General features: G+C 37.6%; 1 protein-coding gene and 1 pseudogene across 1 annotated transcript in view; one reads left to right on the top strand and one right to left on the bottom strand.

The window, feature by feature from the left end:
* Positions 1-24,478, bottom strand: part of WDR70 (WD repeat domain 70) — a 307,839-nt gene that overhangs the window by 235,744 nt on the left and 47,617 nt on the right. Inside the window, exons 6-7 of the mRNA XM_044232523.1 lie at positions 20,512-20,571; positions 17,502-17,635 (exon numbers count right to left, since the gene is read on the bottom strand). Coding sequence (XP_044088458.1) covers positions 17,502-17,635; positions 20,512-20,571 — 194 coding nt within the window. The remainder of the gene's footprint in view (positions 1-17,501; positions 17,636-20,511; positions 20,572-24,478) is intronic.
* Positions 9,968-10,501, top strand: LOC122896616 (annotated as a pseudogene).

Below are 24,478 nucleotides of genomic sequence, written 5' to 3' on the forward strand. Positions count from 1 at the left end.
ACATAGAAATGGCTAACAGACACATGAAAAAGTGTTCATCATCATTAACCATCAGGGAAATTCAAATCCAAATCACACTGAGATATGACCTTACACTAGTTAGAATAGTAAAAATTGATAAGGCAAGAAACAATGCTGGAGAGGCTGTGGAGAAAGGGGAACCCTCGTACACAGTTGGTAGGAATGCAAATTGGTACAGCCACTTTGAAAAACAGTGTAGAGGTTGCTCAAAAAATTAAAAATAGAGCTACCCTATAGCCCAGCAATTGCACTACTGGGTATTTACCCCAAAGATACAGATATAATGAAAGAAGGGCCATATACACCCCAATGTTCATAGCAGCAATGTCCACAATAGCCAAATATGAAAAGAGCTGAGATGCCCTTTAACAGACAAATGGATAAAGAAGATGTGGTCCAGGGGTGCCTGGTAGCTCAGTGCGTTAAGTGGCTGCCTTCAGCTCAGGTAATAATCCCAGGGTCCTGGGATCAAGCCCCATGTCAGGATCCCTGCTCAGCGGATAGCCTGATTCTCCCTCTCCCTATCCCTGCCACTCTGCCTACTTGTGCTCTCTCTGCCAAATAAATAAAAACCTTTAAATGGAAAAAAATAATAAAGAAAGAAAGAAAGAAAATGAAGATATGGTCCATATATACAATGGAATATTACTCAGCTATCAGAAACGGTGAAAACCCAACTTCTGCATCAACATGGATGGGACTGGATGAGAATATTCTAAGTGAAATAAGTCAAGCAGAGAAAGTCAATTATCATATGGTTTCACTTATTTATGGAGCAAAAGGAATAGCTTTGGATGACATTAGGAGAAGGAAGGGAAAAATGAAGGAGAGGAAATCAGAGGGGAAGACGAACCATGAGAGACTATGGACTCCAAGAGACAAACTGAGGGTTTTAGAGGGGAGGGGGGTGGGGGGAAGGGTGAGCTAGTGATGGGTATTAAGGAGAGCACTGCTTGCATGGAGCACTGGGTGTCATACGCAAACAATGAATCATGGAACACTACATCAAAAACTAATGATGCACTGTATAGTGACTAACATAACATAATAAAAAAAATAATAATAAGTAAGCTGAGACACAATACAGGAGTTCACTGTGGGATGCCTGGGTGGCTCAGCTGGTTAATCAAGTGCCTTGGGCTCAGGTCATGATCCTGGAGTCCCAGGATGGAATCCTGCATGGGGCTCCCTGCTCAGCAAGGAGTGTGCTTCTCTCTCTGACCCTCCCCAATCTCATGCTCTCTCACTCCCTCAAATAAATAAATAAAATCTTTTTTTTTAAAAAAAAGTTCACTGATATTTAGTTAACAAGATAGAATTTACAAGTTATGTAACTTGACGACAGTTACAGAAGGCAGCAGAAACCCAGGAAATTAAGTTTAAAAAATCTTTAAGCTTATATAATTTTACAAAGCAAATATCAAAGAGAAAGGAAAAATATATTCAGGTACATAATGTTTATCAGAGAATACTAACTGTGCTTTTTCCCACATACCTTTTCATCTCCTATTAAAGATTTCTGTTGATGTACATGATCTCATCTGATCTTCATAAAAACCAAATAAACAACCTCCTCTCCAGTTAGTAAACCACAAGAAGTCTTATCAATGCCTGGGAGCATCCTGACATACATGAGAATAACTGGTGATTTTATCAATCTAATATTACAGCTGAAGGCATCTTACTTTCCAACTGCTTCCTTCTTATTGGTGATATCCAAGATTAGTTGCAGACAATAAAAGTTTGTTATGTACAAGGCTGAAGGAGGCTAGATGGATGTAATATTCTACCATGCATCTCAAGCAGAGCCTTATTAATGATGCCACTGATCAGTGATATCTATGGGGGGAAAAGTAATATATGGCAAAGCTTGCAAAATCTAGTAGTATGGAAATATATGTTAATATATGACATCATAATATATTAATAAGGAAAGTCATAAAGCAAGTTTACCAATTTATTAATAAATATAAAAAGTTCAAATATACACTGTCATTAAACTCAATTAATGGACTAGGTCAAGTGAAAAGAGACACAATGCCATGATTACTGAAATTTATGTAATTCTGCTTCCAAACACATCAACTCATACACCAATCATGTGTCTATGTTTGCAAGGGGAATCTCTGTCCACTTTCAATTTCCTTTTCAGAACTAATTGATAACACACACAGAGAAAGCACAAATACCTAAACAAATCACTAATTTATCACACAATTATGTGAAATGAAGAAACTACTATGATGCACAAATATCATTTGTAAAGTAATAAAAAACAACCTTCCCTAAAAGCCAAAACATTATTATTTCAGTTATATGGCATGGGCAGTGAATAAAGTATTGAGATATGTAAGGCTTACAAATAAAAGAATTAAGCAAACACACCACCCTTGACTGTTTCCAATGGCACTTACCCTAAATGGTTTCAATCTCTTCTGTGCTTTTGTATAACATAATGATTAATGGCACTTGCTCTACAGTTAGAATGCCTGCATTCAAATCCTTGCTCTATCACTTTGTGTGACCTTAGGCTAATTAATTAATCTCCCTAAGCCTCCATTTCCACATCCATAAGACAGGGATAGTAAATGTATCTATGACACACGGCAGTTGTGAGAATTCACTGATACGAAGAATTCAGCCAGACTCAATAAACTAGTACGCAGGGCGCCTGGGGGGCTCAGTGGGTTAAGCCGCTGCCTTCGGCTCAGGTCATGATCTCAGGGTCCTGGGATCGAGTCCCGCATCGGGCTCTCTGCTCAGCAGGGAGCCTGCTTCCCCCTCTCTCTGCCTGCCTCTCCATCTACTTGTGATTTCTCTCTGTCAAGTAAATAAATAAAATCTTTAAAAAAAAAAATAAAAAAATAAACTAGTACGCAAACAGAACATATCTTCTTTGTTCTTTAACAAAAGAAAAATTAAAAAGGCAAGAAACAATGTTGGAGAGGCTGTGGATATTATTATTCCTGGATAAAATAAGTAGAATCTACACATGGTGGCTGAAAGTCAAAAGATATATAAGGGACAAGTAACAACACGTTTTCCTTCCAGATAACTAGTTCTTTTCCCGATAAACAACCAGTGTTATTGGTTTCTTCTATACCTTTCCAGAAGTATTTTATGCATATATAAGCAAATAGTACATACTGTTTTGTCCAAGCTTTAAAGAAAAATACATATACTTTAAAAAATAAATACTTTAAAAATACTATACCATTCTTAAAAAAAAAAAGAAAACTATATACTTTTATACTGTGCTTTTTTAACTCTACATATTTTTGAGGATTGTTCCACAATTGATCCTTTTCTCAATGCCTTAGGTAAGTATTTTTCAAATGTAAGTAATAACACCTTCTTTCTAATGGGAGAGTAGCTGAGAGATCATTTTGTGGTGGCAAATGATTTTTATAATATTACTTAACTGCTTATAAACAGGTGACAAGGGTTCTTATCCTTCACACTCTTATAAAACTATGAATTCACAATGAATTTAAAAAGTAAACATTAACCACTCCACACCCACAGGAATGACTATCATGAAAAAGACAGTAACATACGATGGTGATCATCTAAAAACATTGGAACCCTTACATACTGCCAATACAAATACAAAGCAGTATAGTCATTCTTGAAAACAGTTTGTCAGGTTACTAATATATTAAACATAAATTTACCACATGACCTAACAATTCCCAATGCAGGTAGTATCAACTTAAGAAAGACATAAGATGGAAACATATATCCTTCCCAAGACATGTACACAAATGTTCATAATAGCATTATTCATAATAGCCAAAATGCAGAAATAACCCAACTGTGTCCACCAACTGGCGAATGGACAAACAAAATATGCCATACATACACACACACATAAATACAAAATGGAATACTATCTGATCGTAAAAAGGAACAAAACACGGGATGTGTCCTACAATACAGATGACCTTCAAAAACATTATGCTAAGAGGTCAGATACAAGAGACCACACGCTGTATGACTGCATATGTAAGAAATGTCCAGAAAAACCGAACTGATAAGAAACAGACCGATTAGCGGCTGCATACGGCTGGAGGAAGAAATGAAGAGTGACCACAATGGAAATGAGATCTGATTTTAGAGTGATGGAAATCAGACTGTGGTACTGGTTGCACAACTCTTAAGTTACTAACAATTAATGAACTGCACACTCACAATGAATGAATTTTATGTTATGTAGACCGTAGCTCAATAAAGTGATTTTTTAAAGTAAAAACTAAAACAAAAGATCCAAAGAATTCAGATTAATTTTGAGATGTTTGCTGAAACAATATCATACAGAATGAAACAACTTCTTTGTTGCGAACAAATTAATTATGTCCACCTACCTAAGTCCTCTAACCTACTTTTGGATCAGCTAGTTAACGAATATTTACTGTGTGCTATAGCACATGCCTATTTTATTGTGCTCCAGTGATGACACGATTTCCCCCCTGTCTTTTTCAAACTATTGTGAAAAATTTATTCATACATCACTTCATGACAGAACAAATCTTCCCTTGGTGCCAGCACATTTATATATGATGTGTGTCTCTGCTCAAAATTAGGGATTGGCCAAAGATAATCAAAATAAAAAAAAAATGTTTTAATTAATGAAAGAAATTCATAAGCCCCTAAAAATATGCCCATGAAGCCCAATTTGAGAAATCTTTAATGTGCAGTCTTAGAAGTTACTGAAATATGCAGAGCAGTTCTGCTACGCGCCCATTCACAAAATGGCTTTGGGAAGATGATCTCTAATACATGATCAGAAACAGCCCTGTCTTTGATTATGAATCTTTGGTGAATTTCTGAAATGGAAATCTATTTAACATTTTTAATCATATTTAACATTTATAAAACAATTAAGAATAATAATTTTGAAGAGAAACCTAATGAAAAATAGAATTCATGCACATGAAAAGGTTGAACATTTAAGACAAATGATAACATACTGAAACCTTATCATGTGATACTAAAAATCTTGAGGGGGTCTTTTTATTTTTTAAGATTTTATTTATTTATTTGACAGACAGAGATCACAAGGCAGAGAGTCAGGCAGAGAGAGAGAGAGGGAAGCAGGCTCCCTGCTGAGCAGAGAGCCCGATGCGGGACTCCATCCCAGGACCCTGACATCATGACCTGAGCCGAAGGCAGCGGCCCAACCCACTGAGCCACCCAGGTGCCCTGGGGGGTCTTGATATAGAGCCCCATGTTGGGCTCTGTGCTCAGTGGGGAGTCTGCTTGAGATTCTTTCCTTCCGCCCCTCCCCTGCTCTTTCTCTCCCTCCCAAATAAATAAATAAATCTTTAAAAAGAAGATACACACACATACACACAATGGAATATTATTCAGTCATTAAAAAAATGAAATCATGTTACTTTCAATAATGTGAATGGAGGTAAAGAGTATTCTGCTACATGAAACAAAGACAAATTCTGTATGACTTCACCGATATGTGAAATCAAAACCAAAACCAACAGACCCTTAAAAACAGAAAACTCATGGTTGCCAGAAAGAAGGTGGGGAAGGGAGACAGTTATGAGAAATAGGCAAAGAAGATTAAGGGTGCCAGTTATAAAATAAATTAAATTATGGAGATGAAAAGTACAGCATTGGAAATATAGTCAATAATGCAATAACATTGTATGACAGACACACGGTGACTACATTTATCATGAGCACTGAGTAATGTAAAGAATTGTCGAATCATTATGTTGTGCACCTGAAACTAATATAATAGTATATGTCAACTATAGTTCAATAAGTATTTTTTAAAAATACAGGCAATCAGCAGCATTACTTAGAATAGCCAAACTACAGAAGCAGCCCAAGTGTCCACTGACAGATGTATGGATAAAGAAGATCTGGTGTATACACACACACACACACACACACACACACACACACACAAAAAAAAAAAAAAAAAAAAAAACAGAATAGGGGCGCCTGGGTGGCTCAGTGGGTTAAAGCCTCTGCCTTCGGCTCGGGTCATGATCCCAGGGTCCCGGGATCAAGCCCCGCATCGGGCTCTCTGCTAAGCAGGGAACCTGCTTCCTCCTCTCTCTCTGCCTTGTGATGTGTCAAATAAATAAAAAAAAATTTTTTTTAATTTAAAAAAAAAAAACCAGAATATTATTCAGCCATAAAAAAATGAAATCTTGCCATTTGTAACAACACAGCCAAAGCTAGAGTACAGGGCTAAACAAAATAAGCCAGTCAGAAAACGACAAATACCACATGACTTCACTAATTTGTGGAATTTAGAAAACAAATTAATAAAGAAGAAAAAAAAAGTGACAAACCAAATAACAGACTCTTTTTTTTTTTTTTAAGATTATTTATTTATTTATTTGACAGACAGAGATCACAAGTAGGCAGAGAGGCAGGCAGAGAGAGAGGAAGGGAAGCAGGCTCCCTGCAAAGCAAAGAGCCCGATGCGGGGCTCAATCCCAGGACCCTGAGATCATGACCTGAGCTGAAGGCAGAGGCATAACCCACCCAGGTGCCCCCAAATAACAGACTCTTAACTACAGAGAACAAACAGATTGTTACCAGAGGTCGGGTGGTTAGGGGGCATGGGTGAAACAGGTGAAGAGTACACTTTTCTTCATGAGCACTAAGTAATATACAGAACCACTGACCACTGAGGCACTCTATTGTACCCCTGAGACGAATGTAACACTGTAGGTTAACTACACTGGAATTAAAAAAAAAAAAAGACACAGGCAATCCTTGCTTTGCATAGTTCTGATACGCATGAATTTCAGTTATCATAGTTTAGAAAAGTAATACCAGGCCCCGACAGCACGGCTCAGAGTTCAGTTATTCCCAGGCTACACCAACTCTAAAGAATTAAAAATTCTAGGGGCGCCAGGGTGGCTCAGTGGGTTAAGCCTCTGCCTTCGGCTCAGGTCATGATTCCAGGGTCCTGGGATCAAGCCCCGCATCAAGCTCTCTGCTCAGCAGGGAGCCTGCTTCTCCCTCTCTCTCTCTGCCTGCCTCTCTGCCTACTTGTGATCTCTGTCAAGTAAATAAATAAAATCTTTAAAAAAAAAAATTCTAAAGGTGAGGTCCAGCATTTAACATTTTTTAAGTTTGCATTTTAATTCCAATTAACATACAGTGTTAAAATAGTTTCAGATGTACAATATAGTGATTCAAGACTTCCATGCATCACTCTGTGCTCATCACAAGTGCACTCCTTAATCTCTATCACTTTTTTAATCCATGTCCCCACCTACCTCCCTCTGGTAACCATCAGTTTGTCCTCTAGAGTGAAGAGACAGTCCGTTTCTTGATTTCTCTCTTTCTCTTATTTTTTTTCCCCCTTTGGCATCTAACATTTTACCATGACCTTCAAATGGTTCTGCACTATGGTAAATTATACATAATATGCTACACAACACTTGGAAAGAATATAGTAGAACATGTAGGAATATTAAAAATCTCCAAGCAATACTGTGAAGTGGAAAACAAAAATAAATTATGGAATAACAACCAACTAATGTCATTTATAAAAACAAGTATAGTGTGTACTCTTTTTTAAAGATTTTATTTATTTATTTGACCGAGAGAGAGAGAGAGAGAGACATCAAGAGAGAGAAAACAAGCAGGGGAGTGGGAAAGGGAGAGGCAGCCTTCCTGCTGAGCAGGGAGCCCGATGCGGAGCTCGATCCCAGGACCCCAGATCACAATCTGAGTGAAAAGCAGACATTCAACCAAACGAGCCACCCAGGCGCCCGTAGTATATACTCTTCTGATGGGTATGTATATTTGTCAATGGTGGCATAAAAAAAAAAAAAAAACTTAAAGAATTCATGAAAACAGTAAGAATACCTAAAAAAGAGATTTTTAAAAGATGACCAAAGAAGAACTTTAGTTTTTTTTTTGTTTTTTTAAAGATTTTATTTATTTATTTGAGAGAGAGAGAGTGAGAAAGAGCATGAGCGAGGAGAAGGTCAGAGAGAGAAGCAGACTCCCCATTGAGCTGGGAGCCTAATGCGGGACTCGATCCCAGGACTCTGGGATCATGACCTGAGCAGAAGGCAGTCGTTCAACCAACTGAGCCACCCAGGCGTCCCAGAAGAACTTTAGTTTTAACTGTAATGTTTTAATTCCTGTATGAGAACATAATATATAATTAATTAATTAAAGTGTTTTTCAAAAGAAGAGAATAAGAGTATGTAGCCATTTTTAAATGGGCAGAGGATAAGGAATTCTTAACTTGGGGCTACCTAAGTGATCCAAAGCTTCTTAATATTTTGTGAAAAATTTAACTCCATCCACATTTTTTTACGTAAAGGATACATCTGAAGGATCTGTGTGCCCATGGATTCTAACTCATGAACATACATATATAATTTTTTTGAGACTCAGTGAAGAAACAAAACAAAAGGTGACCAGCAGATTGAATTAGAGAATATGCAGTACTGATGATTTTCACTAAATGGGACAAAGAAAGACTTTACAACCTCAAGATTCACAAATCTAATATTGATGTTGGCTGGGCAAAAGTCCAAAGCAAATTATTAAACATACTTCAAAATACCAAAATGGAAGATGCATCAAAAAGAAGTTGAATAACAACAGAAGAAAAGCATTTTGAAAAATCTCTGTTTTCTACAGGTAGATCAAGGAAACATTTTACCTCAAAGAATGTTTAGGTATCCCAGGGAAGTGAGAACAAGGTCAAAAATATTAAAATATTCATCAGAGATGTCCAAACTGCAAAATACCTGATCTCATTCTCACTCCTAAACTTGGGACTTCTGCTGCCTATCCTGAATGGCTATGGGGGGCGGGGAGGGAGGCGGGGCTGTGGACGCCACTTTGACACCCACTTACTCACCATGGTGAATAGATGGTCTTAAAAACAGCACACCCTGCTTTTACACCTTCAAAACAGTCAACAAACTCCTTCAAGTTTTCTTTGCAGGTGATATAGTAACAATGTAGATGAGCGAGGAAAGGTATGGAAAAATTTAGCTGAGTTAACAGGTGTCTATAGATTCTCATAGCTGTGAGCAATTTAATCTAAAGGGTTAACAGATCAAAATGAAAATAAAGACGGCTTCTTTTTTTTTTTTTTTTAATTTGACAGAGATCACAAGTAGGCAGAGAGGCAGGCAGAGAGAGTGAGAGGGAAGCAGGCTCCCCGCTGAGCAGAGAGCCTGATGTGGGGCTCAATCCCAGGACCCTGAGATCATGACCTGAGCCGAAGGCAGCGGCCTAACCCACTGAGCCACCCACGTGCCCCCGGCTTCTTTTTTTATTTTTTTAAAATTTATTTGTCAGAGAGAGAGGGCACAAGCAAGGGGAGTGGCAGACAGAGGAACAAGCAGGCTCCCCGCCGAACAGGGAGACTGATGCAGGACTCAATGCAGGACTCGATCCCATGACCCTGATCTGAGGGCAGATGCTTAGCCAACTGAGCCACCCACACACCCTAATGAAAGGCTTCTAATGGCAGACCAAAGTCTAACTCTGCCATATTCAACAAGTATCAATTGAATAATTCATTGGACATTTATCAAATCTGTAATCATCAAAAAGCAAAATCTGATCATTAATATGATCATTAATATGTTAGAATCTAAAACTGGAACAATCAGCTAACAAAATAAAGAGAAAAGAATTGAATGCCAAAGAAAATACCTCCACTGCATTTTTTTCAGTATTTAAAAATTTAATGTGAATTTAATTTAGTATTATATAATATACAGTCACACATGAACACACAAATTTAGCAAACATCATTTGTGGCACATAAGACCTAAAATACTTAACATCTGGCCCTTTTACAGAAAAATTTTGCCAACTCCTGGTCTTGACCAGTTATGTTTTTTCTCAAAAATATGTTCTATCTTTGATTTTGAGTATTAAAATCAAAGATATTAAGTAAACATTCTGTGGCAAACCATGGCAAACCATGGCAGCAAGTTTCCTGTGCTGCCCAGCTGGGATCGGATCACACATGCCCAGAGCCATGTTAGCGAAAGTGGACCACCTATGGCTCCAGGTCATGATCAACCAATTTATGCTGGCTGTAGGTTGCACTGCCAACCAGGTGAACAGCTGCAACAGGTGCTAGAGACTGCACTGGCAGCTAGAGACTGCCCTGAGTGGTTTTTTCCAAGAAACCACCATTCCCAACAGCTACCATCACCGCCAGATGATGTGCACCCCCAGCAAAACACCTGCTATACCACCCAACTTTCCTGTTGCACTGGCCATGTTCCCTAAGCTACATGCCTCTGAGAGCCATCAGAGCAGCAACATCCCCATGACAGCTGTGGTCTCCTCCTCTCCTGCAAAATTCAGTTCCTTCTGGGCCTGGCCCCACCAAGCCACCAGGCCACCTGGATACCACTCCCTCCCCCACCCACAGCCAACATGGCCCCTGGGAGCACAGTAGAGGGGCACCAGGCAGAAATCCATGGCTGGGACGGATGGCCACAGATAAGACTAGATGCAGCCAGGCACTGGGCTGGAGGTGGGGGTAGTCCATGGTCATGGGAACACAGGAGGGCCAAGCTGAGGGGAGCTGGGTTGAGTGGGGGTTTCCTAAAGATTGCACTACATGATTTTATAAAAGAATTTGGGGGAGATAGGGGTGAGGGAATAGTCAACTTCCTGAGCCATGTGGATCCTTTAAGGAGTTTCTCTTCAGGCAAGTTTTTTTCTCTTTTTAGTATGTAACTATAATATATATGACTATAGAAGTATAACTAATCTATGTGAGAATGGGCTAGCTGACTGAGGTGTTGGGGTCAACAGAGAAGATCCTCCGAAAGGATCCTCCCCTCGGGCCAGCACTCCTTCACCCCTGTCCCAGGACAGGTGCTTGGAAGCCAGCTGGTGTGATCTCGTAGTCACAAGGTATCCTCTCAGAGATCATGCCTTCTGGAATCAGAAGAGGACCACCATGGATCTATTCCAAGGAGTTATACAGCAGGGGCTCCCAGAAGTACCCAGCAGCTTAAGGTGTGGAGGCCTCCTTGCCATCTCAAGCTCCCTACACCCGACTTAGTAGCTGGCTCCTCAGGGGCCTTGCAGCTCCCTGCGCCTCCTGGTATCAGCAGCTTCCAGGTAGATGTGCAGGGCTTCGGCAGAACTAAAGAGCCAGCTTGGGTCTCAAGCTTGCCTCGCAGGGATCCTGATTCTCCACAGCCACCCTGCCTCTCTCACTGTGTGTCCTGAGTGAATGACAGAGTGGAGAGCTTGCCTTTGGATTTAGTTCCTAAATCAATTATTTCACCAATAATCTCATCAATAATTTCTCAGTGTGAAATTTTAATTGAAAAACTTAAAAGAGACTTTTATTTTTAAGAAAATGGAGCAGGAATACAACTTAACCATTCTGTGACTGTTTTACACACGTACTTGGGTTAAACAAACACAGAAATGATGGTTGGTGGGAACCAGGGTTCCCACTGTTAGGAAGTGAAGGTTTCCAAGAAGGAGGAAGACTGGAATGAACCAATGTATACTAGCTTCGAGTCAGAGACATGGGTATGAACTCCTGTTTATCTCAACATGGATGCAAATGGATAAAGAAATAATTTTATAGATCTAGCACACACACAAGTGTGTATATGTGCATTTAATTCCCACCTCAGCTGAGAAGACTAGAAGGAACAATAAGCACACCAAGAACCTAGATCCTGTTTTTAGATACCGCTATCCTAATAAATATGACTGACTCTAGGACTGGGGCAGGGACAGTACAAGATGAGTCCGGAGCATCTAATAGTACCAAAAAGTAAAAAGTACTTGGGAAAAAAAAAAAAAAGGAGGCATATCAAAGAAAGGATCACATGAGCCAAATTGCAAGAGCTCCCAATGACTACAGCTGAAATAGTCTTAGCAACAAAATAAATAACATTGTATTGGCTTATAACCCAATATATAAAACAAGTATCAAGTAATCAATACAGAATTCCAAGTAATTTATGTAAACACTACCCCCACCAAGAGGTGGAGCTTAATTTTTCTACTCTTCCAAATGTGAGCAGCATTCACTGACTTACTCCCAAAGAACAGCAAATGGAAAGGGGAGGAAAAGTAACTTTATAGTGGAGAAACCTTAAAAACATGATAGCATGTACCCTGGTATGTGAGAAGAAGGGCACTTCACCTCTGTGATACTCATCCCCCAAGACCCAGAGTCCCAGTCTAACCAGAGAAAAACATCATAAAAAAACACATCAATAAACATTCTACAAAACACCTGACCAGGACCGCTCAAAACTGCCAGGGTCAGGAAAACAAGGAAAGACTGAGAAGTCATCATAAACCAGAGAAGACTAAACAGACATGAACACTAAGTGTAAGGTGTATCTTGGAAGGCATATTAGTGGAGAAACAGTGAAATGCAAATACAGTTTGGAGTTTGGTTCATAGTGATGGACCAATGTGGGTTTACTTGCCATAAAAGTACCATGGTAAATGTAAGATATTAACAACAGAGGAAACTGAGTTAGGGGTATGCCTGAACTCTAGATGATCTTTGCAGTTTTTCTATAAATTAAAAAAATATTCTGAAGTTAAAGTTTACTAAAATTTTGAAATGTAAATATCAATATGATCTTGTCACTTAAATACACACACACACACACACACACACACACACACACCTATATTTCCTAACTCTTTCATTGAAAAGGTCAAGAAGGAATGATATCCCACTATTAATGAGCAGGTATAACATTCATATTTGGTCTCTAAATACCATTTCCACAGTTTAAAAAAAAAAAAAAGATCTCCATGGGGAAATGCTGATTCTAGGGCCTGGAAAGGAACGTACCAGGAAGCTTACATCATGTTATGCCAGAAAGTAAGTAAGCTTTCATAAAGTCTAATGAGTACATGTCAAAACTACATAGCAATCAGGGACTCCCCTGGCCAAATCTGGGACAATTTAAACATCAAAAAGAATAATGAGTACAATTGACTGGAATGCACAAAAATTTTAAAGTCATAAATCCTGCCACTCAAAAAGGAAAAAGAAAAAAAAAAAAAACCACCCCCAATAACAGCAGCAACTCATTTATCACCATCTACCCATGAACTAAAAATGGGTAGTTAAATAACCAAATATTTATCTTGCCTTCACAGTAGAACTGTATTTTAAGGTAACCGAATAACATCAGTTAATATGGAAAAGTTCTCTTAGGAGAATGTCAACAAATAAATGTAGATGAAATAATGGAATTTAGGAAATCAAGAAAATCACAAGCTTAACAACCCTCAATGAGATAACTGACTCAGTTATGAATAATCAATGGATGCTAAACTTACTAAGTGAAGCAATAATGAGATCTAGATATTTCCACGCTACCAAACATCTCTCTATAAAATTCTTGCCTATCTCAAGTATATAATATATTAACTTTACAATGGAAGAATCAGATGTCACCAACTTAATCCAAGGTCAATCTTACTTGCAAGTCACAAATAGCAACAACTAGACAATATATGCCACTTGATGTGATACATTAGAGATTAAAATCAAGCCTTCCTCTTTAATAGGAAATACTGGAGACAAATAAGTTAAATGATACTGTAAAGAAACAATGAGAAAATTCAGGGAAGAACCTTATGAAGCACAACCGACCTATTTAATAAAGTCATGGGGAAAAAAAGGGTTTGGAAGGAAACCTTCTCCTAGATTAAAAGATATGTAAGAGAGGTACACAATAAATGTGATATGTATTACTTGATTAGATCCATGTTTGACAAACCAGCATTAAAACACATTTTGAGAGCAAACTGGGGAAATTTAAATATGGGATGAAATTCTAATGAGTACGGTGTTATACGCAAACAATGAATCATGGAACGCTACATCAAAAACGAATGATGTACTGTGTGGTGACTAACATAGCACAATAAAAAAAAACTATAAAAAGAGAAATATTAAGAAATTCTAAATAGGGGCGCCTGGGTGGCTCAGTTGGTTAAGCAACTGCCTTCAGCTCAGGTCATGATGCCAGGGTCCTGGGATCAAGCCCCTATCAGGCTTCTTGGTTGTCAGGGAGCCTGCTTCTCTCTTTCCCTCTGCCTGCTACTCTGCCAGCTTGTGCTTTCTCTCTCTCTCTCTCTCTCTCTCTCTCTGTCAAGTAACTAAACAAAATTTTTTTTAATTTTTTTTAAAAAGAAATTCTAAATAATTTTGTTAGGATAACTGGAGCTATATTTACATAGGGAAATGTCTATATATTTGAAAGATTCATGCTGAATTATTTCAAAGTGAAAGCTATGTGTGTCTTTACTTTTAAATACTTCAAAAATTATAAAAATGAAGCAAATACAAAAAATGTTTTTAACTTACATCCAGGTAAAGGGTAAAAGGCTATTACAGTAATCCCTCTACTTTTCTCTGCGTTTGAAATTTTTTGCCATAAAAAGTGAATTACAGATGGATGCATAAATAGGTATAAAATTAAGGTGCGGTGCCTAGGAGGCTCAGTCGATTAGGCGGCTGCCTTCGGTTCAGGTCATGATTCCAGGGTGCTGGGATTGAGCCCACGTGAGGTTCCCTGCTCAGCAGAGAGCCTGATTCCTCCTCTCCATCTGCCTGCTGCTTTGCCTACTTGTGCTCTCTCTGTCAAATAAATAAAATCTTTTAAGAAAATACATATTAAGTAAGAAATATATATATTGTCATAAAAAGTCCATCATTTATTTGGAGACTAAGGGCAAATGATGGCAAAGCTACACAGTTCTCATGATTTAAAATAGTAACATTCATAAAATGTTTGCAGTACTAGAGTTTACATTAATCTTGTACAGATTGTCAAGAATTCTGTTTATTCCCATCTTCCCTTTGATAGCTCACTATTATATATAGGATGCAACAATTTAATTATGGAAGAGAAAATAAGCTTATTCTTGGGTTTTTCTGCATTTTCAGTTACAACAGCATAGCAAATGACACAGTTTCGTAACAGAGCACTGGTTTGAGACTCATGAAACATGAGTCTATTCAGAGCTGATCATTAAGAGAGTACGGAACAATCCTGAACAAGCAAGTTCACAGTTGTGAAAGCAGAAGGAAAACACAATCCTTAATCAAGAGACCATCACATGGCAATAAAAGATATGACCTCATATTTTAAATAAATTTTTTTATTTTTTATATATATATTTTTTTAAAGATTTTATTTATTTACTTGAGAGAGAGAGAGAGTGAGAGAGAGCATGAGCAAGGAGAAGGTCAGAGGAAGAAGCAGACTCCCCATGGAGCTGGGAGCCCGATGCGGGACTCGATCCCGGGACTCCAGGATCATGACCTGAGCCGAAAGCAGTCGTCCAACCAACTGAGCCACCCAGGCGCCCTTAAATAAATTTTTTTAAAAAGTCATCACACTAACTCAAGATACCAAGTTACTCTTTTAAATAATGAGAGCTTTATTAAATACAGCCATCATAAATAAGTAAATAATAAACAAACAAATAAATAAATACAGCCATCATTGGAGATAACCTGTTTTTAAATTTTTTTTTTTTTTTTCCCTTTCCATTTGATCAGAGATTTGCTGTGTTCACTTAGGGAATTCTCAAATCTTTACTAAAGATAGCTTAAAAGAGTTAGGACTTCGAAATTTACAAATCAGTATGATTTGTACAAAACTGACCAGAGCCATGTTTAGATAAAACTTTTAGGTCATTTTGCTAGATAACTAGCTGCCAGAGAAATCTGAGATCTCAGATCCAATTCTTAGTCACATACAGACATTTATTATCTAAGCATTTATTAGCAAGAAAGCAAAAACAATTCATCTGACCTGTTCTGCAGGATTAAGAAAAATCCCAGCTCTCTAGTCTTCCGTTTACTCCAACCACCACTTCCATGAAAGAGTCACTGAAAGCAAACTCCCAATAGCCCAGAAATAGGAACTTTAACCATATAGTTGACAGAACCCAGTTTACAGGCAGGTATTAGGTTTAGCAAAAATCATCATCCCAAGAGTTCAAGTTAAAGGCAAACTAGATTCTTCTTTTTTTTTAAGATTTTATTTATTTATTTGACATAGAGAGACAGAGAGAGAGGAAACACAAGCAGGGGGAGTGGGAGAGGGAGAAGTGGGCTTCCCCCTGAGCACAGAGTGATCTGCAACTACATCCCAGGACCCTGGGATCATGACCTGAGCCTAAGGCAGATGCTTAACAACGCTTAACAATGAAGCCACCCAGGTGCCCCAGGCAAACTAGATTCTGTTTTGTTTTTAATTCTTTATTTTTTTTTAAAGATTTTGTTTATTTATTTGACAGACAGAGATCACAAGTAGGCAGAGGCAGGGGGACACAGGCTCCCTGCTGAGCACAGAGCCTGATGGGGGGGGGGGGTGGTGTCGGCTTGGGGGCTCCATCCCAGGACACTGAGATCAGTACCTGAGCCGAAAGCAGAGGCTTTAACCCACTGAGCCACCCAGGTGCCCGGGCAAACTAGATTCTTAAAACCCCCCTCATGCAAGAGTAGAAAATTGGGACTACTATGGACTCTGAAAAACAATCTGAGGGGTTTGAAGTGGCGGGGGGGTGGGAGGTTGGGGTACCAGGTGGTGGGTATTATAGAGGGCACCGGATTGCATGGAGCACTGGGTGTGGTGAAAAAATAATGAATACTGTTTTTCTGAAAATAAATAAATTTTTTAAAAAAAAGAAAATTGGGACTAAGTAATTTCAGCTAATTCACAATTCTTGAATATGTACGTTTAGTCAGTAAGAGCTTATTTCCAACATACATTATACAAACTAACAAGATATTGGTTTCACCAATAAAAATCTATTTTTTTTTTAAAGATTTTATTTTATTTATTTGAGAGAGAGAGACAGTGAGAGAGAGAATGAGGGAGGAGAAGGTCAGAGAGCGAAGCAGACTCCCCATGGAGCTGGGAGCCTGATGTGGGACTCGATCCCGGGACTCCAGGATCACGCCCTGAGCCGGAGGCAGTCGTTTAACCAACTGTGCCACCCAGGCGTCCCTAAAAATCTATTTTTGATATCTAATATACTAAAAGATAAGATACAGTCAGAAACAGAAATAAGAGGATGGCTTATGGTAGCAACATTGTAAAGCCCCTTCTGATATAATGCTAGCTGACCGTACCTGCACAGCGTGGCACTGACGAGCACCTGGGGTTATCAGTTTCACATATGTCATACACATACACATGACATTACACAGTATTTACTGGAGTATTAAACTAGCAAGGTAATAATCTCTAAATACAAATATTTTTTACCAAACAAAAAAAGACTGAAAACATCTATAAAATGTAGATTAATCAAAGTGAAGGGAAGAAATTTAAGGTACATTTTTCTTTCACTCAAATAATAAAGGTAACATATGGTCATATAAATGTAGTGTATTTTGGTACAGAGCATTACAGATGGAATTCGAACGATGACAGCACTCTGTCTTCAAACAGGAAGGTATTAAGTTGTGTAATACATACCATTCACAGGGCTGAAGGGATCGAAATGCCTTAAAAGAAGCATCCATTCCAGCAAAATCCCAAAATTTAACATCATAATCATACCCTCCAGTCACCAAACGGGCACCTGAGGGATCCAGACCCAAAGCAGAAACCTGGTTTAAAAAAAATAATAATAAACTGGAGAAAATCTAGTTATAGTCTATGATAACCTCCATTTCCTTTCTCTAACCCTACCTCCTAAATTAAAGGCATTGGAAGTACAACCCACTAGCTGTTATTACTTCTACTGTTATTACTTCTACTGTTATTACTTCTCTATTATTTGACTTTGTTATTATGACTACTACCTCTTTTGAAAAAAAGAAAAAATATTTTAATTTAATGTAATTGCCAGCTTTGTCCCAACTTATCTACCAAACCTCATAAATAGATCAGCTTTTTCAATAAACAATTTTGAGAAAATCTTTTGAGATATTTTAATTACCAACAGAAGACCACACGAATCTAAAATACCAAAATGAGAAAATGCCAACAGGAATGTTAAATCTATTTAATGAAGTAGGACAGAGTAGAAGTTATTTTCTTGTGTATATGGCTGAATGACTCAATATAATCACCTTAAACAGTTATTTTTAAAGCTGAATTTATAAGTGACTAACTACATTGCAATACCACTTTTTTACATTGGCTCCATAAAATATGTGCCTTCCCTGTGAATTTTCCTAGATCCAATGCATATGTGAACACCCACTGGTAACTCACTATTCTTAAGCAGAGAGTCCCTGGATCTACTGCCCTCCCAGAAGGAAAATAAAATACATTAGAAATAATTAATGAGACTACCATACAAATGAAATACTAAAAGGATCAAAGTTTTATATAAAGGAAGCAACTATAAATCAGTTCTCTGAACAGAATTGAAATGTTATTAATGTTAGAATTACTGTAATTAAAACCAGGTACTTAAAAAATAATTTTACTCATTTCAACCACTATCTGTAAACACTGATTTCAATGTAAGAGAATTATATATAAATATAATTAATAACAAATTATATGTTTAAGTTAGATAGGTACTACTCGAAATGTGTTAAAGCATACAAATGAGGACAATTGTATGTCTTAAAACCTAAAACAATGAAAAATAAAAATAAACAGTAGCTTTTGAAGGTTAGAAAGTGACTTCTGCTACTACCAGCTACAAACTTACTTGTGTCTATGCCCACTCTATCCTTCCACTCTCCTGTTACAATTAAAGAGATGTCTTCCTCCTTATATGACTAACTGCGCCAGTGTTCATTCCATTACAACACAATTTGAAAATGCAAATTCGTTTGTGGCTTGTCTATTCTATGCCCATCCTCCCCTCAAGGGTGTAAGCTCCACTCCCTCCCTATGACTGTCAGCACCAAGGAGCAAGGGCAGAGACCTATGGTGAAAATAGGAAAACTAATGACTAGCCGTAGCTATCTCCTTGACCCCTTCTTGTGGAAGGGGAAAGGGCTGTTTAGAGCCAGCAGCTCCCAACTTCTAGAGAGTCATTGGTCTGCCTTCAGCTCAGGTCATAATCTCAGGATGATCTCGGGATCCTAAGATCAAGACCTGTGGAGGGCTCCCCATTTAGTGAGGAGTCCGCTTCTCCCTCTTCCTTTGCTCCTCCCCACTCCATGTGTGATCTTCTCTCGCTCTCTAATAATTAAATAAAACCCTAAAAAAAAAAAAAAAGGAAGCTCTAATTGATTTTTTTAATGTGCAAAACAAGTGGACACTATATTTTTTATTATAATTCTTTAGAAGATAAAATTCAATTTAAAAAATAGAAATACTTAAATAAAAGATGTAAAACTCATGAACACTTCTAGTTGTAAAAATCTCTGAACTAAATGATTGGGAAGTTTCTGTTTAAGTACAGTCTACAATTCCTTTCCTAATTTACTTAAAAACATGAAAATTAGGAAAATTCTGTCACATATTCAGAATAAAAATACTAGGAGTCTGATTAAGCAAAAAGGAGACATAAGATCACAAATCAGAAGGAAAGAGTTTCCTAAAGCAGCAGTTCTCAGATACTCAGCTTTCAAGCCACTTTACGATCTTTAAATCTATTAAGGACCCCAAAAAGCATTTGTTTATGTGAACTCTATGTATCAATATTTACCACAGTAAAACTGTAAACTAAGCCATTTTAAAATACTTATTGTTCACTTCATTTGAAATAACGATAAACCCACTATACCTTAACAAATATTTTTAAAAAAAAGATATTTTCAAAACCAAAAAATTCTGGCAAGAAGAATGTCATCTTTCCTCTATTAATTCTATAATTAGCATCATTTCTGGGTCTATTTCTATGGATTGACGTTTTCCCGATTATGGGAGGTATTCTCCTACTTCTTTACATCAGACATCCAGGAAAAGGCAGGTTCATTGAAAAGAGAAAGCAAGGTAATTTAATTCTTTCATTTATGAGGTTTCATTCATGCAATTCCCACTTTTTCAATGGCTTTACAATAAAATGATTTCATGTTATAACTCAAAATTTTACATTCATAATCTTTAAATAACATTAATATAACAATGCAAAAGCAGAATCTGTAAGTTTAAGTAATAATGATAATGATCTTAAAGCAATACAGTAACTATTTATGTTCCTTTCTTATCTCGATGTTCATCTAAAAAACAAACTCAGGCCTTTTACTGATATAGAAATAAAGCTAAGGGTAATGAGAAATTTTCCCACACCATAAAAAGGAAAACTGTATTTTAGCTTCATTTCTTTTTTTCACTTGTAATGTTCCTCTATCAAAGAACAAGGTTTTAAAGCCAACAATAACAATAAGGGTTGCTATTTTAAATGAAACAGAACAGTTATTTTGATTGAATAAAAATGTCATCATTCTGTTTCTTTAATGCCTTGTAGCTTCTGTGTTATCAGTTTATTGTGCAATTAGTCTTAATACAAACGTATCATGAGTTTACTTTTCCGTGAGAGCCTTGTTATTGAAAGAATCAAAATTTTTAAACTTACTGTTTTAGTGCCATGTTTTAGAGTTATTTCATGTGAGTCAGGGATCTTTTGGACAGGATTCTGAAAAAAGAAAATTCCATGACATCAATGAGTATCCAACATATGAGGGGGACTACATGCCATATTCACAGGAAATAGAATTTTTTTAAATTGCATCACTAGCTTTTTACACAAACCTTTAAAAAAAGGAAATAAAATTTGTGAGAGTATCTTATTTCTGCACTTCTAGATAGATGACAATTGTTGCGCTGGTCATGAATGTACCTCAAATCTCAAAACAGATAAGCCTAAGAATCTTTTTAGGTTGTTGGAACCATAAGCCCTCTCAGCATCCAAATATTTAAAGTCCGCTCTTCACTGAAAAAAAAATGGGCCTAACTTAAAGTGCTTAACTACACAAAATAAAATCAAATCTGTACAGAGTAGATATATACCTTTTAACCCTTAAAAGTTTAAAAAACAAAACACTGCTGCTAAAAATGGCACAATAAGGAACCGAGTCATTCAATGATTCATTGATTCAATAAGCATGTGTTAAAGTGAGATTATTCCAGATGCTAGGTATCATCAGACATAGCCTATACCATTCCCCCTTCCAAGAATCATGTGGTCTAGGTGGGGAGATCAATCACTCTAATACAATATAAGAAATGCTGTGACAGGCAGGAGGCATGGACAGGATAACCGAGGGAGAGAAAAGATGGATGCATAAATCAGACATAAGGAATCACAATGATCATCTGAATATGAAGTTTCATTATTTAGTCAAGTTTCCATTATCCAAGAGTCGGGTAATCAGACTAAAATTCTAGGGCTATTACAAATTTATGTGAGGATCACCCTGCAATCTACTTAACTGGATATGTGCAATCTAATAGACTTTGGTCCCTGTCTCCCCTCACTCTTTAGCACCCTTGATGAATCAATCAATCACTAGTTGTTTTTTTTGTTTTTTTTAAAGATTTTATTTATTTATTTGACAGACAGAGATCACAAGTAGGCAGAGAGGCAGGCAGAGAGAGAGAGAGGAGGAAGCAGGCTCCCTGCTGAGCAGAGAGCCCGATGTGGGACTCGATCCCAGGACCCTGAGATCATGACCTGAGCCGAAGGCAGCGGCTTAACCCACTGAGCCACCCAGGCGCCCAATCAATCACTAGTTTTATCTCATCATAAACTTGTCCCCTGCTAAGGCTCTTTCTTCCCGGCACATAAACAACTAAAGCACTTGCCATATTAGACACACATATACACACAAGCAATCTACCCTATATTTACTGCTATATCATTATCTTTTCCTTTGCAATCAAGCTTCAAGCTTCCTTACACAGGTTTTCACTCAAGTGTCTCTGCTTCCTGTCACCCTTCTACCTCTACCACTCTGGCATGTGTCCTTTTATTCCTAATGCCCAACACAGTCCTTGGCACTTAAGAGATTGTCAGTAAATACCTCCTGAATAAACAAACAAGTCACTATAAAGTCAGAATTTAAACTGCACAACTGACCTTTCAACAGCAAGGCAACTACTTAACTATTTCCTCCTTCTTGAAATTGTTCTTTCCTGGGAGGAAGCAGCCTAAACAAGAAGTCAGAAAAGCTAGGGGTTTTATTTCTATGTTTTTTTTAAGGTTGAACATTCTTTTTAACATTGTCTTTTATTTATTTAATTTTTTAAAGCTCTACACCCAAAGTTGGTCTTGAATTCACAACCACAAGATCAAGAGTCATGCGCTCTGACTGAGCCAGCCAGATGCCCCAAGAAAACTAGGGTTTTTTTTAAATCTAGCCCTGCCACTCAATAACCCTGTCATAGGGGCGTCTGGGTGGCTCAGTGGGTTAAGCCGCTGCCTTCGGCTCAGGTCATGATCTCAGGGTACTGGGATCGAGTCCCGCATCGGGCTCTCTGCTCAGCAGGGAGCCTGCTTCCTCCTCTCTCTCTCTGCCTGCCTCTCTGCCTATTTGTGATCTCTCTCTGTCAAAAAAAAAAAACTCTTAAAAAAAAAAAAATAACCCTGTCATAACTGCAGAAGAGTTATGACTCAACTTCCTCATTTATATATAAAAGATAATAGCACCTGCCCTTTAGGTTACTGTGAGGTAAGTGGTTTAAGCCTTATAATGCAGCATTCATCACAAAGTAGGTGCTCAGTAAATGACAGCCACCATTTATTCTAAGGCTTACCTCCTATTCTCCGGCCATATCATCTTAGTCTATTTCCAGGCTTCTCTTCCTCCTTAACTGGCTAATTCCTACTCATCTTTTAAGACTCAATTCAGATGTGACCTGCTCCTGGAAGCATTTCTCAACATTTCAAACTCCGTTAAATGACCCTTCCATGTACTCCCATGTCTCAGATAAGGAGACATCCCCTCCTTATCTCGATCCAGAATTTATCAAAATCCATTGTAATTTTTGCCCTCTCTCCCTCCCCACCACTCCATAACCAAACTGCAAGATAGACACTTCTCAAATATTTTGTATATCTATTATTATCTCTGGATCCCTAACCCACAAAACAGGTGGTAAATAGCAGACAAACACAAAAGTGTTTTGGAACTAATTCACAGCCCAATGTCTACCTTGTAGATCACATTAGATTGCACTTTTTAATTTACTTTCAAACATTAATGTTTATGTCCAAAAAGGAGAGCAAGTGCCATCCATCAGATCATCCCAGTAAGTGACAATATGGGATAACTGAGGTTTTCAAAAAGTAAAAACCTTTACCAACCAAATGACTAGATCCCAGGTGAAAAGTAAATTTAAAGTTGCACGTATAGGGGTGCCTAACTGGCTCAGTCAGTAAAGCATGAGACTCTTAATCTTGGGATCATGAGTTTCAGCCCCATGTTGGGTGTAGAGATTACTTTAAAAAAAAAAAAAGTTGCCAGTATAGAGAATTAAAGGCACTTTGTTTTAGAATTTCTGCATCTCAGAGATTACTACAGTCTACCACCACCGCCACAGTGCAGTGAAGATTAGGACATGAGAAGACACTGAACAGGAACCCTAACCTCACAGTAACCTAAAGAACTGCTGGAGAGTTTACAATTTATTTCAGTACCAGACATTACAACATGGCTTACTCTGCTTTGGAAAAGGGCAGCACATACCTTGATTTCAGTGATACCAATATTCCAACACAAATTCCAAAATAATTTAAAAGTCGAACAAATGAATTCTGGACTATCCTTATATTAAATTATGGAAGCCACTGTTCCCTTTGCAGTTGACAACATTTGTAAGCAATAAAAACTCATGTATAAGTGCTACATACTCTTGCAAATACAGCAGAACAGCTCAAATGTTTCACTTAGAGAAGATTCTATTATAGTCAGTGCCTCATTTCATAACTAATTAGTTTTTCATCACTTAGGAAACAGAAACACTGTTACTAAGAGGAAGGATGAAAATTACTTCATTGAATTCAATGTACAATGTGCCTATATATAGATAATTTCTGGCACTTAAAATAAAAACTTACAAGAACACAGAACAATTTAGTATTTACATTAGGAGTGAATTAAATGTTTAAATAAATGTTGTTTACATTTAAAATCAAAGTTTTACTGGAAATCATGGAAGGCATAACTCATAAGAGGCCCATATAACTGGCACAACTAAATCATCTAAAATAGTAGCAATTCATCTTTTGGTAGCGTATCATTTGATGGTGACTGTTCTTTTTCCAGAAATTTTCCTAATGACTTTTCGGGATATGGCTTAAGTGTGAAATTTGCTGTAACAGTAAAATATTTTCATGATTTTCATTCCAGGGACATCATAAGCTGCAAGACTTCACTGAAGTCATTTATTATAAGAATTCATAACAAATTCTAGTCTTAATGGAAGAGGAGGAAAGATACCAGTTTTTGTTTTGGTTTGGTCTTAAATGCCAACCAAAGGATTATTTCCCAGGCTCTTTGGTTTGCCCTCAATAACAAGGATAAAAAATATATCTGGAATAA

Source organism: Neovison vison, chromosome 1 (genome assembly GCF_020171115.1).
Source record: "Neovison vison isolate M4711 chromosome 1, ASM_NN_V1, whole genome shotgun sequence".
Classification (NCBI taxonomy): Eukaryota; Metazoa; Chordata; class Mammalia; order Carnivora; family Mustelidae; genus Neogale; species Neogale vison.